The 16,489-nt window shown below is 53.4% G+C and overlaps 7 protein-coding genes across 7 annotated transcripts; 3 read left to right on the top strand and 4 right to left on the bottom strand.

Annotated features, from left to right (window-relative positions):
• Positions 1 to 1,029: 1,029 nt before the first annotated feature.
• On the bottom strand, positions 1,030 to 1,771 carry CKM354_000069000 (uncharacterized protein; the record flags this gene model as incomplete). The annotated part of the gene is made up of 3 exons (XM_044795788.1): positions 1,030 to 1,236; positions 1,294 to 1,693; positions 1,761 to 1,771. 3 exons carry the CDS (start codon positions 1,769 to 1,771, stop codon positions 1,030 to 1,032), a joined length of 618 nt encoding a protein of 205 aa, XP_044651723.1.
• Positions 1,772 to 2,283: 512 nt separating this feature from the next.
• Positions 2,284 to 3,237, bottom strand: CKM354_000068900 (uncharacterized protein; the record flags this gene model as incomplete). The annotated part of the gene is made up of 2 exons (XM_044795787.1): positions 2,284 to 2,302; positions 2,519 to 3,237. 2 exons carry the CDS (start codon positions 3,235 to 3,237, stop codon positions 2,284 to 2,286), a joined length of 738 nt encoding a protein of 245 aa, XP_044651722.1.
• A 631-nt stretch (positions 3,238 to 3,868) lies between these two features.
• Positions 3,869 to 4,894, top strand: CKM354_000068800 (uncharacterized protein; the record flags this gene model as incomplete). Its single annotated transcript, XM_044795786.1, has 2 exons — positions 3,869 to 3,904; positions 3,953 to 4,894. 2 exons carry the CDS (start codon positions 3,869 to 3,871, stop codon positions 4,892 to 4,894), a joined length of 978 nt encoding a protein of 325 aa, XP_044651721.1.
• Positions 4,895 to 5,507: 613 nt separating this feature from the next.
• Positions 5,508 to 6,791, bottom strand: CKM354_000068700 (isocitrate dehydrogenase (NAD(+)) IDH2; the record flags this gene model as incomplete). The annotated part of the gene is made up of 3 exons (XM_044795785.1): positions 5,508 to 6,509; positions 6,576 to 6,647; positions 6,720 to 6,791. 3 exons carry the CDS (start codon positions 6,789 to 6,791, stop codon positions 5,508 to 5,510), a joined length of 1,146 nt encoding a protein of 381 aa, XP_044651720.1.
• Positions 6,792 to 7,332: 541 nt separating this feature from the next.
• On the top strand, positions 7,333 to 10,479 carry CKM354_000068600 (uncharacterized protein; the record flags this gene model as incomplete). Its single annotated transcript, XM_044795784.1, has 1 exon — positions 7,333 to 10,479. The coding sequence occupies one exon, from the start codon at positions 7,333 to 7,335 to the stop codon at positions 10,477 to 10,479; it is 3,147 nt and encodes a 1,048-aa protein (XP_044651719.1).
• Positions 10,480 to 10,720: 241 nt separating this feature from the next.
• CKM354_000068500 (uncharacterized protein) lies at positions 10,721 to 13,264 on the bottom strand (the record flags this gene model as incomplete). The annotated part of the gene is made up of 1 exon (XM_044795783.1): positions 10,721 to 13,264. One exon carries the CDS (start codon positions 13,262 to 13,264, stop codon positions 10,721 to 10,723), a length of 2,544 nt encoding a protein of 847 aa, XP_044651718.1.
• Positions 13,265 to 14,767: 1,503 nt separating this feature from the next.
• CKM354_000068400 (uncharacterized protein) lies at positions 14,768 to 15,785 on the top strand (the record flags this gene model as incomplete). Its single annotated transcript, XM_044795782.1, has 2 exons — positions 14,768 to 14,944; positions 14,994 to 15,785. The coding sequence occupies 2 exons, from the start codon at positions 14,768 to 14,770 to the stop codon at positions 15,783 to 15,785; spliced, it is 969 nt and encodes a 322-aa protein (XP_044651717.1).
• Between the last annotated feature and the right edge of the window lie 704 nt (positions 15,786 to 16,489).

Genomic DNA, 16,489 nt, shown 5'->3' with positions numbered 1-16,489 from the left:
GCCTCAATGTCTTCTTCAACCTTCACCTCGACGTCAGCATACATCATGGCATCGCTATCTTGCACAAAAAGTGGCTGCTCATCAGCCTGATGAACGTCGAGGGCCCAAGCTGGTGCGTGAGTGGCATCGCCCCTTCCTCCATCCGTTGAAGTCGGCTCCGCTCTTCTCGTGTTCATTTCTGGCTCGTCAGTAGTCTCGGCGACGTCGTCGTCATTGGCCGAAGGCTGTCTTGTTCTTCTTTTTTTCTGTCGATTGATCTGATGGACAATGACAAGAACAAATTGAGCCTTGTGAAGATAAAGGATCTGATTGAGGGCATGACCACGCGGCACGAGCTGGAATGGGACGATTGGCATATCAAGTACGATGGCATTGACGGTGGTGACGAATATACCTACGAGGTCGTCAACCAGGCCCAGCTAAGCGTTGCCGTTTTGATGGATGAAGAAGTGGGAAGAAATAAAGCACGAGCTCGTCGTCGTCGAGGGTGATTCAATGACGGCAGTAGCTAAACAGGTCTGACCAGCACACCTGTCCGATCTCTAGGTCGGTGTTGCGTCCAGGCCAACAAAGACAGAAGTGACCCGCCGCCCGATGGTTGCGGTGGCGTGCAGAGAATATCTGTTCGGCGTCTTCATACCGAACGGTGTGTCTACCGAGAAATCGTAGTGTTCGCGGATCAAAGCTGACCGGTCGTGCGCGTACGACTTTTCCTCTTTTTCGTCTTCGAGACTGGGAGTTGAGCAGGAGAGTAGCTTTCCGAGAAATGTGTTCGAAGTCTTTCTCTTAGGTCGATATTGGTTGCAAGCTGATGAGTGTAGAGATGCCAGGAACGGGTCTAGATTAGCCGCCTCGAGACACCCTGGAAAGCAGTCTAGCATCGGCCATCATATTTGCAGCGGAGTTGCCTTGGGATATGATCTGGCTGTGGTCAATATGTTCCGTTCGTCCTTTTCATATGCCATATTCGTATTATGTTTGGAGAAGCTGCCACCGGTCCTCTCTTGACCGAAATCGCCTTGCGGGAACCTAGAACAACCACACATACGCGAACAAGCACCAAATGAAGAAGAAGAACAAAACCCAAACTTTCCAACCGACACCCGTCCGCTCCGCCATCCTCAACATGCTATTCATCGTCCCTCTCAGCCGATTCCTCGCCCCCTCAAAGGAATCATTCATCGAGTCCGCAAGTTTCGTACTGTCTCGGATTTCGTCTCCAATTGCCATCGTGAGCTGCAACAGTATCAGCCTTCATGCCATAGATCCATAGAACCTCCAAATATATCTCACCTCCTTCAACATCTTCACCTTCTTACTCATCTCCCCAGCCTGCTCATCATTCTGACTCTCCAAACTCTCCAGCACCGCATCACTATACCTCCCCTTACGATCCGGTGTCGCAGATCTAAAACCTGGCGCATCATCATTCTTCTTATCCGTAACCCCATACGGCGAACTCCCTCCGTTCATCGGTCCAGCATCATACGCTCCATAGACATTGCCACCCGCGGGCGCGAAATTATCGTTCACGGCGCCATTCAGCGCATACGGTGAGCCTGTACTGGCATATGGAGGGTTCCTGCTTGAAGAGCGCTGAGGATTCGAGGCAGCGGAACCGGGTCGAGAGCGATTTGATGCGGAATCGTAGTTGGAGAAAAGCGCGTTGCGCGCGTCGTTTTGACGGGCGAACCTATGAGTTTGCGAAGACCTACCGTTAGTTCTTTGTGGTCAATTCTCAAATTGCGAGAGTTGCGTACCGTGAAGCCATTTGGCAACTTTGTCTCGGCTGGAAGTGTTGAAGTTCGGTTTTGTGGGCTGCGATTACGTCAGATGGCGCGCGCCAGTTGGCCAACAGGGGCAACAATGAACATTTGCAGCTGAAAGTGCGTTGACTATATTTGGCAAGAAGTCTAGTTTATTGAGAGGAGTGATGCAGAGACAAGATGACACGTTGTCGAACAATTAGGCAGTACTACTATACAATGGGTGTGCCTGAGAGCTAAGAACGCTGAAATCATCCCTCATCTCTCCTTCAGATATCGCGTGAGTGTAGAGATTAAAAACTTCGCAACGACTCTTCAAGGTGTCAATCATATGTAGCACGATTGCAGACATGCTTGGGTCCACTGAGTTGACTTCACCCTCGCGTGCGCGCGCGTTCGGAACCAGATGAGTCTTGTCATCACACATGTCCTCGTACTCTTCCGTTGATTGATGTCGTTTTTACGGATCATTCTGCGGGCACTGTGAAACCTTTCGTTCTTCATTTCCGAGAAGGTCCTAGTTCTTTGGTGGATACCTGGGCAACCTGTCAGTAAAACTCTTTGTCGCTCGCTGCTATGATGATTCCAGTGTTTTCTGCAGGCGCGTTGGCGCAGAGCTGAAGCAACGCGTGGAGCACGCATCGTGCTGCTAGCGCTTCCAAATCCTCTCGCCATTTGGAGATAGCTAGCACCTAGAGGCGTTGCCGTGCTGTCGCGCAGCGATTGGACCATAATGCCAGAGTCTCACTTACTTCTTGAAGAAATATTGTGACACATAGTAGTCACCCACTGCGAACAGACCAACCACGCCTGCCCATGCACCCACAACGTTCCACGTCAGGGTATTGGACTTGTGCGCACGGTATGCGCCAGTGCCCAGCAGAGCTGCGAGACCAGCAATGGCGACAGCATTGCCGAGCACAACTGGGTTGTTCTGGTTCTTCTCAGCCCAGTCGCCAGCCTTCTTTGCGTCCTTTTCGACTTCCTTTGCGACCTTGCTACCCTCCTTCTTAGCCTTTTCGTAGCCCTCTTGAGCCTTGCCCTTGGCTTTTTCGAATTCGGCCTCGGCCTTCTTCTCCAGCTTCTTGCCGTCCTTCTTCAGGTCGTTTGCGCTCTTCTCTGCAGCATTCTGGAAGTCTCGTGCGTTCTTGTCGAGCTTATCTCCTGCTTGCTTTGCCTGTTGTCGGAGCTCTTCGGCGCGTTCTTCCGCTTCCTGTTGACCGGCATACGACGAGTCCGAGGGCAGAGACTGGAGGTGTTCGTTTGATGACTTCAGCGAGTCGAGAGAGTGTACGCCTGAGTCCTCGTGAAGGATCTCTGGAATGGCATCTGGAATCCTGCGATGGCATGTTAATTGCGTGTCGCGCCAACTGAGGCTGGTCACTGAGCAGTAATGCTGGGCGGAAGCAACGAGCACAGCTCCGTCGCATCCTGAACCTTGTTGGTTCAATGACTGCCTCCACGATCGCATCGCGATTCCGGGTCGTTCGAGCTTCTACCCGCCGTGAAGGAGTCTTCAGGCGGTATCGAGGCTTTCACACCGCGCAGATGAGCAGTTGATCGCGAGAGCAGTCAAGCCCCAACACTCGTGCTCAGTGGCCGAAGCCCATGCTTGGGAGATAGACGTACTTCTAGAATCATTGTTAGAACGACAGCGAAATGTAGTGACGTGGTAGATATCAACTCACCTCTTCGAGAGATTGCTCCTGCTCCTTGCCGTGAGGCGCGGCTGCTGCGGCGTAGGACATGTCGTCTGCTTCACTGTTCGGTCGCGCGAGGAACTCGAGCTGGCTGTCGGAAGACACTGGGGTCAAGTCGTCAATTACCGCGTCGTGTGTAGGGAGGCTCTTTCGATGGTCGCGAGTGCTCACTGAGGTGATAAAGGATGGCAGAGCGGGATGCAGAAGTTGGATAGCGTCGTTCACATGCAGCGCTTGCGCAAGGTCGGAGAGGCAGAGAAGACATGCCACAGACGTCACTCCTGTGAAGCTCGCAGCTTCACGTCTTGGCGCGACGTCTTTCCGATGATCGCGTCTTCCTAGCAGGCCCGACAACCACTTCCGACATCCGATCGACGACCAGGCCAGGCACAGTGCACTACCATGTCCGGCGGCTGGAACACCATCGAGAGCGATGCCGTACTGCCTCTCCCACTTCCCGCGCTGATGCACCGCTAATGGCATCAGGGCGTCTTCACCTACCTCATCGAATCGCTGGGCGTCAAGAATGTACAATTCGAAGAGCTCATTTCGCTGGACGCGGAATCACTCCAGCAGCTTAACCCGATAGGAGTCATCTTCTTGTTCAAGTACCCCACCGACGAGAAGCCCAAGAAGGATGCTCCACTAGATGGCGAATTCGACTACGGAGCACTGGAGAACCAAGAAGAGCCGGTCTGGTTTGCAGCGCAGACAATACAGAATGCGTGCGGCACACAAGCTCTCCTCAGTGTTCTTCTCAATAAAGACAACCAGGAAGATGGAGGTGTAGAGATTGGACAAAACTTGAAGGAGTTCAAGGAATTCACTGCATCTTTTCCAGCCGAATTCCGTGGTGAAGCTCTGTCGAATTCAGACCTCATTCGCGAAACACACAACTCCTTCGCCCGATCGTCGCCTTTCGTATCCGATGAGACACGGTTAGCGACCGCCGATGACGACGTCTACCACTTCATCGCCTACACCAGCATCAACAGCACACTGTACGAGCTTGATGGACTTCAGCCTGCACCGATCAGACACGGCGATGCGGGAGCCTGTCCACCAGAGATCTTCTCTGACGCCGTCATACCTGTATTGCAGAAGCGAATAGAACGATACCCACAGACCGAGATCCGCTTCAATCTGCTCGCCATGTGTGAGGACTTGAGATCAAGAGCACGAGAGGTTGGCGATCAGGAGTGGCTGGCTAGAGAGGAACAGAAGAGACGCGACTGGAGGTGGGAGAATGCACTGAGGCGGCATAACTTCGTTGGCTTCGTCGGCGAGCTCATGAAAGGTGTTGCTGGGCAGAAGCTCAAGGACGGGATGTACGACAAGTGGATTGAAGACGGCAAGGCAGCGACGAAGAAGAGAGTTGAAGACCGGCAGAAGAGAGGACAAGCTAGCGATGAGATGGACATGTCATGAGATTGTGTGAAGTGATCACAAATGTGTTTGAAGCACATTTGCTCTCTGTAAGAGGCCGCTCCGATGCGCAATGACTCCAGCACATGCATTGCGGCACAAGTCTCCAGATCCGGAGCCCAGTCGCAAAAAGTATGGACCGAAGTCCCTCATATCAATCTTTCGGCGCCCACTGATCCGAGACAGGACTAAGCGTCGTGCTTTCGAGTGAATTGTGCTGGTCCAAGCTGTTGCTGTGGTTCATGTACTGGAGCTCACAGTCTAAGCGTACGGTATCGCAGTCTGTGACGGTCTTCGCGGGCAGCCCCACCGTTGTACGATATGTATACTCGCTGTGCATGGCGATTGTGCACGGGCCACCAACTTCTCATTCACACGATGTATTCGGGCCGATGGCTTCAAGGAAAGGCAGGTCTTCTGTAACTCATCTCTGCATTCAGTAGGGGTCTCGACCTTCTGTCTCTCTCGTCTATCACAACCAGAAAAACCAAAGCTTATGATACAGAAGAGGAACGCCCAAGCCATATGCGTTTCATGCCTTCACTCACAAAAAGTGAACCAAACCAAATGCCAGCGGGTGTTGTAATGATCTCATTTCTTCTTCAAAACATCGTATCTACAAGTTCTTGATAATCGCATCAGCGTACTCGTGCGTCTTAGCCTTGCCTCCAAGATCACCGGTCAAGTATTTGCCTTCGGCCAGGGTCTTGAAGATGGCCTTCTCGATTTGTGCGGCTTGTTGTGTAAGGTTCATGTGCTGCAACATCATGATGGAGGAGAGGAGCAGGGCAGTTGGGTTGGCGAGGCCCTTGCCTGCGATATCGGGAGCGGAACCGTGCACGGCTTCGAAGATGGAGCACTCGTCACCAATGTTTCCGGAAGGAGTGAGACCGAGACCACCGATCAGACCAGCGCACATGTCGGAGAGAATGTCACCGTAGAGGTTAGGCATGACGAGGACCTTGTCGTTGTATGGCAGGGGGTCGGTGACCATCTTCAAGCAAGTGTTGTCGAGCATTTCGGCGTCGAATTCAACGTTGGGGAACTCCTTGGCGATCTCCTTTGCGAGGTTGAGGAAGAGACCGTCGGACATCTTCATGATGGTGGCCTTGTGCACTACGCGGACCTTGGGCTTGCCAATGTCTTGTGCGTATTGGAAGGCGAAGCGGAGCACACGCTCGGAGGCTTCTCGGGTGATGAGCTTGATGGACTGCACCACACCATCGACCACGACGTGCTCGATACCAGAGTACTCTCCCTCGGTGTTCTCACGGATCAGGTGAATGTTCACATCGTCGTATGGGGTCTTGTAGCCGGCGATGCTCTTGCAAGGTCGCACGTTGGCGAACAGGTTGAATGTCCTTCGGAGGGTCAGGTTCAGTGAGACGTGACCTTTGCCGATGGGTGTGGCCAGAGGACCCTTGAGGGCAACGTAGTTTCGTGTGATGGAGTCGATCGCCTCGTCTGGAATGGCGGTCTTGCCGTCCTTCAGGATTGGGGTAACATCGACTGGTTCCCACTTGATGGGGACGTTCGCGGCGCTGTAGATGTCCTTGACGGATTGCGAGATCTCTGGTCCAATACCATCACCCTCGATGAGCGATACTGTGTACTTTCCCTGTCCGTCGCCGTTGTATGAGTACGATCATTCCTCCTTCTGATATGTGTTCGTTTATGCACGTACATCTGAGCCTTTCTGGCCCGGGAATTTGGCGATTCTGTCTTCGGCAGCGGTGGCATAGCTTCGTGGCGCGAACTGTAGCAGCTAGATTAGTGACTGAAGCTGCCTCGACAGAGCACTGCCAGTCCAGCACGAGTGGCAGCGTACCTGAGCAAAAGCTGGTCGCGCAACCTTGAAGCATTGCCGCGGCGTCGCAGCCCGGATTCCCCTCGCCAACATCCTTGCGGCGGTGTGCAGAAGACCACTGCGGAGGCTTCAGTCACTCAATGCGACTGCGGGAGAGCGAGAGGGAGCGTGGGTGTGGGAAAATGGCGCGGTCGTGAAAAGCAAAGATTAGCAGCAGTAGCAGCAGCTCGAGGGCAACAGACTTCGCGCATGTGCAAAGTCAAGCGACAGCGGATGCCGGAAACGACCGTTGCTGGGCTTGGATGCGCTCTCGTCGGCATAAAACGGCGGGACTTGATGGTCCATGGAACTTGCGCCGCACACCACGCCGGCCGACGTTCTGCTTTGGTCGTGAAGCCGGTGTGCAGCTACGGTATGCTATGTATTGCTTCACGACCGGGACAAGCACACTGGTGTAGTACAGACGCTGCGCAGCAGGGTGTCAATGTATGTGAGGCTGTAACCGGCCAATCCCAATGCCGCGCGCGTGGAACCTTCGCCTGTGCACATCGCTCAATCCTGGGACGCGGCCGTGAGCTGCTGCTATCGACCTCGTCTGCCCGCTCGCCCCATAGCTGCCTCGCCCGCGCTCGCCATGCCCATATCGGCCGACACGGAGCGCGAGCTGCTCAACAAGTACAAGCTCACCTCCCTCTATCCCACCGAATGGCCGCACCAGGACGATGACGACGAGTCCGACGAAGACGAGTCGGATGAGGAACAGACGCCAGTCCGACCCCACGCCCGAAAGAACTCGCGCTTCCAGAAGATCGATCGCCATGCCAGTCTGAAGAGCAGCATCACCAGCAAGACCGCTACCAGCGATGCGGGCGTGCAAAAGGACGAGCCGGACGCCCTGGGCGTGGCCCCCTCGGTAGCCGCAGAGCTGCGCAAGAGAGGACTCCCAGTCGAGGACAATCTTGCGCTCCGCAATAAGTTCATGACCTCCAGCACCACCTTCAATCCGGCGCTCTACCTGTCCCAGGTGCACCAGCAGGCTAGTACCGAAGACCTGCTGCGCGGGCTCGACTTTCTGAGCAGGAGTATTGAGCAGAAGTCGGCGAGTCTGAAAGTGCTGGTCGAGAGCAACTTTGAGCGCTTCGTGCGCGCAAAGGCGACGATAGATACGGTATACACAGAAATGAGGACGCAGGGCGTGGAGCCGTCACGACTGTCGCAGATGCCTTCGCTAGGCGCAGGCTTACGACCACATTCGCGACAGACGAGCAAGAATCAGAGTCATTTCAGAAACACCAGCGGTCCCTTTGGCAGCCAGAACAAAATCCCATATATGGACAAGAAAAAGAATGCGCTGACGAAGGAGTCCGAATATGGCGTGCAGGGCATCAAACAGCCTCTGCAGGAACTCGCCATCAAAGCGGAAGAAGTCTGGGGTCCTGCGCTTGGTGGACACGAAAAGGAGGAGACTTTGAAAGCAGTGCTGGGCTCACTGGAGCAACATCGAGAAATATTTCGCCTCCCGGGAACGGTGTATGAGGCGATCAAGAAGAACGACTACGACTCGGTCGTGGCCGCCTACAGGCAGGCGAAGCAGCACGCGGATAAGGCTCGCGATATTGCTGCAATTGCCAAAGAGAACGAAATGGAGCTCGGTGAAGCGGACGTACAGCAGATCATTGTAACAGCACGAATGTGGTATGCGGTAAATGACCAAATCAATGACTTCAAGAAGGAGATCTGGAGACGACTGAAAAATTCTCATGGCCGAAGACCTGCAAGTGTTGCAGAGGAGAGTGATCGAGAGCTGCACATGGAACTCATCGCCATCCTGCTGCAGCTCGGCGCTGAGGAGAACCCCATCTGGGTCTGGATCAACAGTCGCTACCTCTATCTGAGGGACAAGATTGCTCGAACATTCGAACGGAGTAGAATTGAGATTGAGATTCAGCGTCGGAGATTGGCCGCCAACACGAGATTTGATGAAATCGCGCTCGCCAAACACCTTCGTGCTGCCTCTGCTAATAGCACGAATGTCCGCCTTGCTGGTCATGCGACGCGCGATCTCGACACTGAGAACATTCTCTCCTTCTGGGAGAAGGTACAGAGTTCAGTCAACAGTCTTTTGTCACTGCAAAACGGCATACTGGGTGAAGTTATTGACTGGCATGAAAGTGCACAGTCATTTGTCGATAACAAAGCTCAGAAGGCATTTCCGACGGCTGTCTTCGCAATGCAGGACTACACGCATCTGCAATTGTCCCAAGAGCATATTGATGCGATCCGCAAGGAAGCGCTTGAGATGGTTGCCCTGCTACGCGACAACGCCAACGCATTCTTCCAAGATGCCCCGGTGGACGATATTAGCCTGCTGTACAGCCCAATCCCACCGACGCCAATTTCGCCCGATGCAAAGACACCAATCTCCGGCGTTAAATCACGAAGCTTTTCCTTTGATCCACAGAATATTCCTGAACCTAGCCCTAAAGTTGGAAACGCATGGGAGACGTATGCCTTCTGGCCGCCGGGTGCAAATTCCTTGTCCGGCTCCTTCTACCTGTCCAGACTGATTGCCATTACTGGTACTGCGTTCGGTGAAATGGCGGCTATGAGCACAGTCAAGATGTCCAACGAGCCCGAAAAGCTGAAGAACACCCTTGCGGCGGCACGGGAGCGCTGCATTACTGGCATTTGTGCTTCTTGGAGCAGTGATGCCGAGAAGTGCAAGGTGCTTGAAAGCTGGACCAGAAGTCCCGAGCGAAGAGATCTGACTCTGCTACCCAGCTACTTTGAGGCTTGGTTCGACAAAGTGCTCAGCAACGTGCAGAAGATTGCATACATCTCGGACGCGTCAACTAAGAGTGGCGACGTGATAGTGCCTCCCTCTGCAAAGCTGTTGCAGGCCATCCGTAGCACATTCGTGACCAGTCTCTACAAGGGCCTCAACGGGATGGTGGAGAATGCCGAGAGGAGCAACAGAGATGCCTCTGATTTCAACGAGGACGCGGATCCCGATGGCATCACTATTGCGCGCTACCGTCAGGTCGATATGGACGGCGCAGCAGCACTTGGCTCCGAGCCTCTCAACGCATCGAATCGAAATGAGCGCATGTTGATCACATTGTCAAATTTGAATCACTTGCGAAGTGAAGTGATACCACAGCTCATCTCGCAATTTGAATCAGCATTCAGCGTCAAGCTGACCGAGGAAAGCAAGACGATCAGAGACGTGCTTGCGCAGATTGATGCCCGGCTATTCCAAGCCTATGTGAAACCTCTCGTGGACGACCTTACTGCGACGATCACAAGCGGAATCATATCCAAGGGCTGGGAACCTGCCACACCCCGTCCCACAGACGCCCGAGCATACGTGTACGATGTACTCATTGCACTCGTCCTAGTGCATGCGGAAGTCACCTCTGCCACGACCAGCACGCTCACGAACCAGATCTTGAGCTACATGCTTGAGCAATGTTCAGTGGCTTTGATCAACGCTTTCAAGCAGCGAAAGCATTACACTTTACCTGCTTTAATGCAAGCAACGCTGGACGTCGAATTCATGGCACAGACGCTGAATAATTACACTACCGATAGAGCCGGTGAAGTGCAAAGCCAGATCTATCTCGCGCTAGATGAACGGACGGATAATGATGCAAGAGCCAAACTACAGGGCGAGTTGCCGGAGATGCGTGGTATTCTTAAGAAGTTGAGGGAAGGCACCAAGGGCGAATTTGGATGTTTCAGACGTGAACGAAGAGGGAGGAGAGATGCGCCGAAGGCATAAGAGCCAGTGCGTTGTCGTCCAAGCCGGCATCAATGCCTGGGTAGCAGCGCAAGATTACCTATGACACCCGTGCAATCCGATACTTCGTGGCATCGTACACTGACAAGTGACCTATCATCATGCCGTCTACGTTTGACCAGATTCAATCATTACATGAACAAACACTCTCGCATTACTCGTACTGTATTCCAATCATTTACAAGCAACCAACACAACACATCAAACTTCGTCAAGTATGTTCTCACCCAAAATACAACCCCGTCGACAAACTCGGAGGCACATCCTCTTGTCTCGTCCCCCACTCACTCTCCGTCTCTCCCAACACCAAATCCAACGTCCCACCCTCCAAGAAGAACGTATGGTCGAGCCAGTTCTTGGTATACTTCTTTCCGTTCAACTTCGCACTCTGGATGAACATCTTCTTATACGTGGGATCGAAATTCACATTCCGAATCGTGGCCGTCTTCCCAGTCTGCGGATTTTTGATACTCACGCTTGGGAAGAAAGGCGGAATGATGAAATATACGGACTGTCCTGCTGAGGGGAATATCCCAAGCATAGAGAAAAAGACAAAGGTTCCCATTGCACCACTGTCGTCGTTTCCAGGGATTCCTTCGATCGTGTCGTTGAACATGGAGGGGATGTAGTGGTGTGTGATCTTAGCGGAGAGGGCAGGACGACCGGCGTAATGGTAGAGGAAAGTGGTGAGGAAGGCTTGTTCGTCACCCATGTACAGGACTCCAGAGGAGTGAAGTTTGTCAAGGCGTGCGAGGTAGGCTTCTTTTCCGCCGAGGAGGTCGATGAGGCCTTGCATATCACCCGGGACGTAGAAGAGGTAGAGCCAGGGGCTGCCTTCGTAGGTCTCGTGGCCGGAGGGATTGAGGTAGCAGCCGTCGAAGTTGTTCAGGGCTGAGCAGAGGGTGGCGTTCTGCCAACCGAAGGTGCCATTAGGCCAGCGTGGTTGCGGGAAGCCTTTGAAGCCCATGGACTCTTCGTCCGGGTTGTAGACATTTTTCCAGTTGCTTGCGCGGTCAGCGTACTTCTGATAATCTTCGCCGCGGTTTGTTGCGTTGGCCATTTGGGCGAGGCAGAAGTCGTTGTAGGCGTATTCTACTGTTCGAGAGATGGAGCGGGTGCGGGTCCCGCCATGGTCTTCATCGCGGAAGGGAATGTATCCGCGTGTTTTCCAGCTTTCGAGACCTCCACGCCCTTCGATGTCCCAGTTCAGTGGTTGCTCTTCGGCATCTTTGACGATTGCTTGGTACGCTTGTGTCCAATCGACGCCTTCCAGCTTCTTCATGAATGAGTCAACCAGAATAACATCTGCATTAGATCCTCCCTGTGTGAAACCCTTGCAGAACGACATGCGGCAATCCGGCAGGTATCCTGCGTGTTTGTAGATGTCAAGCAGAGATCGTACCATGCGAGATTGAGAGATGGTATCGACAAGCATATAGAATGGGTGCACGCCTCGGAAGGTATCCCAGATGCAGTACCAGCTGTCGTAATATGGCTCGGTTGAATTCCACAACTGGTTCTCGCCAGTGTAGTCCTGCGGGCTCAGGAAGGCTCGGTAGACTCCGCTCCAGTAGTTTCTGAGATGACCTTTGTCCACGCCCGTAGTTTCCAGTCTGATGGGACTCAGCTTCTCTCTCCATGCATCCTCTGCTTGCTTGACCAGACGCTCAAATTTCCAGTCCTTGATTTCCTTCTCAGCATTTTCGCAGGCTCGCTCCGTGCTCAGCCATGACAGACCAACGCGTACTAGCAATTCGTCCCCTGGCTGCATCTCCTTCATGCGAACATATACTCCTTGCTTGGGCGCGTAGAATTGGTTGTTGCCAGCCATGACTTGACCGCCAGGGAAGACGGTATTGTTGAAGCCACCAGTGTCTTGCAACTCAGCTCCTCGAAAGTCCACACACTGGTAGTTTTTGTAATCTCCAACGCCGAAGGAAGGCCGAAAGGTGCCATGCGCTCTGATACGGCCAGTCTCTGGATCGACTTCCATAATTCTTTCGCCATTGCTTCCAGGCAGATCTGAGCCATCCAGAAGGAGTACAGGATTTGTTGTGTTCGTTGCATTGGGAAACGTGAACCTGAACAGAGATGCCCTCTCGCCAGCAGTCATCTCAGCACGCACGCCAGAGATCAAGTCTATTGTGAAATAACCCGGCTTTGCTGACACAGACTCAGGCACATAATGAGTCATTCGCACAGTCTTGTACATCTTGCAATCTGTGACGTTTGGACATGATGGCTGCACAAAGATCGGAAAGTTGCCCATCGACGGCGATCCTCCGGTTCCAGAGTCGTGAAGGGATGAGAAGCCAGTAATGGGAGTCTGATCTGAAGCAAAGCCTCCCATCCTTTCCCCTACTACGTCCGCCACCGGCTTTGCCATTCCGAACGGCAAGGTTGCTCCAGCGAATACATGGCCACCAGGTCCAGTTCCAATGAGAGGGTCAATGTATTGCAGAACGTCCTCTCTTGGGCCATCGCCGAACACGTCTGTGAAGAACGCCCCTGCCACAACCACCATGAGAAATGCCGAAACGATGAAGACCCATGTCCAGCAATTCCATAGTAGGGACAGAGACTTTGGCGTCCTCCTTTGCAGATCTTGTTGTCGCTCTTGCGTGTAGCCAACTAGCGTCTTGAAAGATTGCATAGACTCCAGAAACTTCTTCCTTTTCTCGCTGACTGGCTTGTCAGCAAGTCCAAACTCCTCGCCATCCGGATCCTCCCCATTCTCCAACAGCTTGTAGGACTGCCGATTCGACATCCTCGGTGCGAGCCTCCTGCCTGCAAGAGGACAAATTACGAAATGACCAAGAGATAGAAAGATGCGATTAGTTCATGGTAGATGTGAGAAACGCGAAAGGAACTCCACGTCCTCAGCGCGGCCGTGGATCTACAAGCAGCCACCCTGCCAAGCTGCTCCGTAAAAAGTATACATGATGTGGCTTGCAGGCTAAAACCGAGGTGTGATCGGCGCGCACGCGAGAGCCGCTTTGACCATCTGGTTTGTTGGTTCGATGTGCGGCCGGCAGATATCTATTCCGTACCATGGTCGCTGACAACTCAGGCGTGCCTCATGTAGAGGCGCCTGAATGCGATTTCATCATCATCATCGTGAAGAAGCGCAGCTGACAGCAGTCACCCTGGTCCTGTATGTGGAAGGGTCTAGCCAAACCCAACACAAGCGCCGTGCGTCGATCCCGCCGGGCCGCCAAGGGATGCGAGATCCCTGTTTGGTATCTGCACAACACTTGTTCGTCCTTGCTTGCTCTTTACTCCGTCTCTATCTTACCTTTCGACATTGCATCCTGTCTCATGGCGGAATGTGAATTTCAGGAAAGCATAGCTCTCAGATGAATTCTTGTCGCGAAGGGCCCGATCTTCCGCCGATATATGCGCTGAACCAAATGTCTAGTAGTACAGCGAATAGCACTTCAATCCCACGGTCCAATCCAGTGTCCCGCGCATGAATAGTGCACTCGTGCACCAAAGCAATGGAGCCATCTGTCTACTGCAGGTCGGAGCGTGTCTCCGCTGCAGTGAGTGTGTAAGGCTGCCGGCGAAGCCCAAGACGGTGCGTCGTCAAATTCGAGATATTCGTACGAGGCTCGATAGGCGTTTCCGGGACGTATGGGCGGTGGAAAATTGCAGAAACGGTCAGGGAACGTGGAGGGCTCGGGACTCCGAGTACGCTTGCTCGGAATCTCCAGACGAACGATTCTCGCAGTTCATCTGCACAGCCATTGTGTCATTGGAGGTGGTATTCCGTGGTGTGCAAATTGAGAAGAGTGCCCCTGGTAAATTACACAAGCCGCATAGAAATCCCTCGCAGGCGCTCCATGACGGTCGAAAGGGTGTAGCACTGCTGGACGCTTCGGCAATGTGAGTGTACGGTTGGATATGCCAACATAGCGTGCTGATGCGGCTATGGGCTGTGGGCACACGATGATGTTTTCATCCGCCTTCATAATTTCCTCCTATGCATGCTCGGTCGGACCTGGCGGGGTCCCCGACAATTTCACATGCGATGCAAGTGCTTGGCCTACGTCCCATCGCTTCCCGTAGGCCCACCGGCTAATGCCATTACTCTTTTCGATCCCACACTTCACCAGAGGTATTTACCCAGCGACTATCGTCGCATCGTTCATCATTATCAGGTCATCTTGCTCGTTTTCCCTCCCTGGTGTTGACGCGGCTTCAACACGGACATTCAACTGCTGCTTCGGCGCGACAACAAGACGCATCCTCGCCCTTCACACGGTTCGACATGATGCCAGCTGCAACAGATCGGGCGAACCAACTCGGCACCGGCCCACTTGTGCTGAGGGTCGGTGGCGACTTGACATCGGAAACGCCATTGAAAGACATGTCCAAGGTCAATAGGGGTGATGGCGTTATCGAGTTCATCGATCCCAAAGGCCGGAAGGCATACGAGGGCACCCGAGTAAGTTATCTAGCACTGATCCAGAGTCTCGTGCTGACCATTTACATAGGTCATAGTCTCCGGGGGCCGCTTCCACGGACGACCTGCCATCGTACTGCAACGATGCGAGGCGTTCAGATTGCTCGACCTCGCTCCTGAATTGCAGACTGAAATATTCAGTTACTTTGCCGCCGAGGATGAGGATAAGCGCATCCATCTCAAGTTCTACCATAAGAACAAGCAACGCTACCTGGTTCGTGGAACTTTCCAGCCGACAAAGAGGGCAGGCGATGAGCCTACCAACCACCGGATGGGTCTCCATTCCGACGCTTTGAATCTCATGCTTGTTTCTAAGCTGATTCATGACACGGTCAAGCCAGTGCTCTACGGAACCAATCACTTCGACTTCCATAGTTCGGAGTCGATTCGAGAGTTGAAGAGCCTTGGTGTTGTCGGGCCAAAAGGTGTGACCTTCCTCAGGGATATCACTGTTGTCTTGGAGAACTCCACAGCTGCCAATCGCATCGTGGCAGACCTGAGTGCTTCACCATTGCTGCGAAAGCTTGTCATCGTGCACGAGCGCATCAACAAGTGCATCTTCTCAAAGAGAGGGTACAGCGTCTCGCGCCTGGCTCAGGACCTCATGCCACTGATCGACAGCCTCCATGTCAGCCGCCAGGCCACTCCTCGGAGTTACAAGTTGCAGGACATCGTGTCGCTCAAGGAGTGCCACTGCAAGACTTGCGACAACACCAGCCAGGGCAAGGCCTGCTGCGAACTTCCAGCATGTGCAACTGCCCACACCCTTTTCGAGCAGAAGATGCGAGAGCTCATCGAGGCCAAGTACGGCGATGATGCTTAGCGGCTCTCGTCCAGACACTTGATCATACGGCCGCGATGGCGCCTCAGACATGGTCGCCTACTCACCACTCTCTTCTCACTACTCTCTTTCTTCAGCAACACCAAAAGCATCCCACAAGAGAACAACCTCTCCTCACGAATACACTGGACCCCCCTCCGATTACCCCTCGATATGAGGCCCCTGCACTGAATCTGTCACCATCGCCTTAATCAAAGCTTCTGCATCCAACTCATATGCATCCGTCAAAGAGCGCTTCCTGATGCCAGGATGGATTTGTAGCACCGTTACGGGTGCTGCTGTTGTGGCGGACGCAGAGTCTTGTTAGGGGCAAAGATGAAAGACGGGATATGGAGGCTGCAGCTTGGGTTCAAAAAGTACTTTCTACCATAGCTGTAGGCTAAAAGTTGCGCCATCTTTGTCCCTTCTGTTCGTTGATCACTTTCTGTCGTGGTTTCCTGATCTGTCTAAGGTATGCCTGAGGCTTCATCTCCGTCCGTGCTTCGCGCTAGCCTCCACGCCACCCGTTCCTGGCCATTCCATCTCCCATCACGTCCATGACTACACTGTCTACACTTTGTTTTCGCGGTCACGCTTCTCTACAGAACTTAACTCGCAGCCGGCCACTCGTCATGTCCAATCTTGACCCGGAGTGGTGGCTTCTCAACTTTGTTATCGCGAATCGCCCAGCTACTTCGATGACCCGC

Source organism: Cercospora kikuchii (assembly GCF_019650295.1).
Source record: "Cercospora kikuchii DNA, contig_00001, whole genome shotgun sequence".
NCBI lineage: Eukaryota > Fungi > Ascomycota > Dothideomycetes > Mycosphaerellales > Mycosphaerellaceae > Cercospora > Cercospora kikuchii.
Note: the sequence above shows the minus strand (reverse complement) of the source record. Positions and strands in the feature narration are given on the sequence as shown.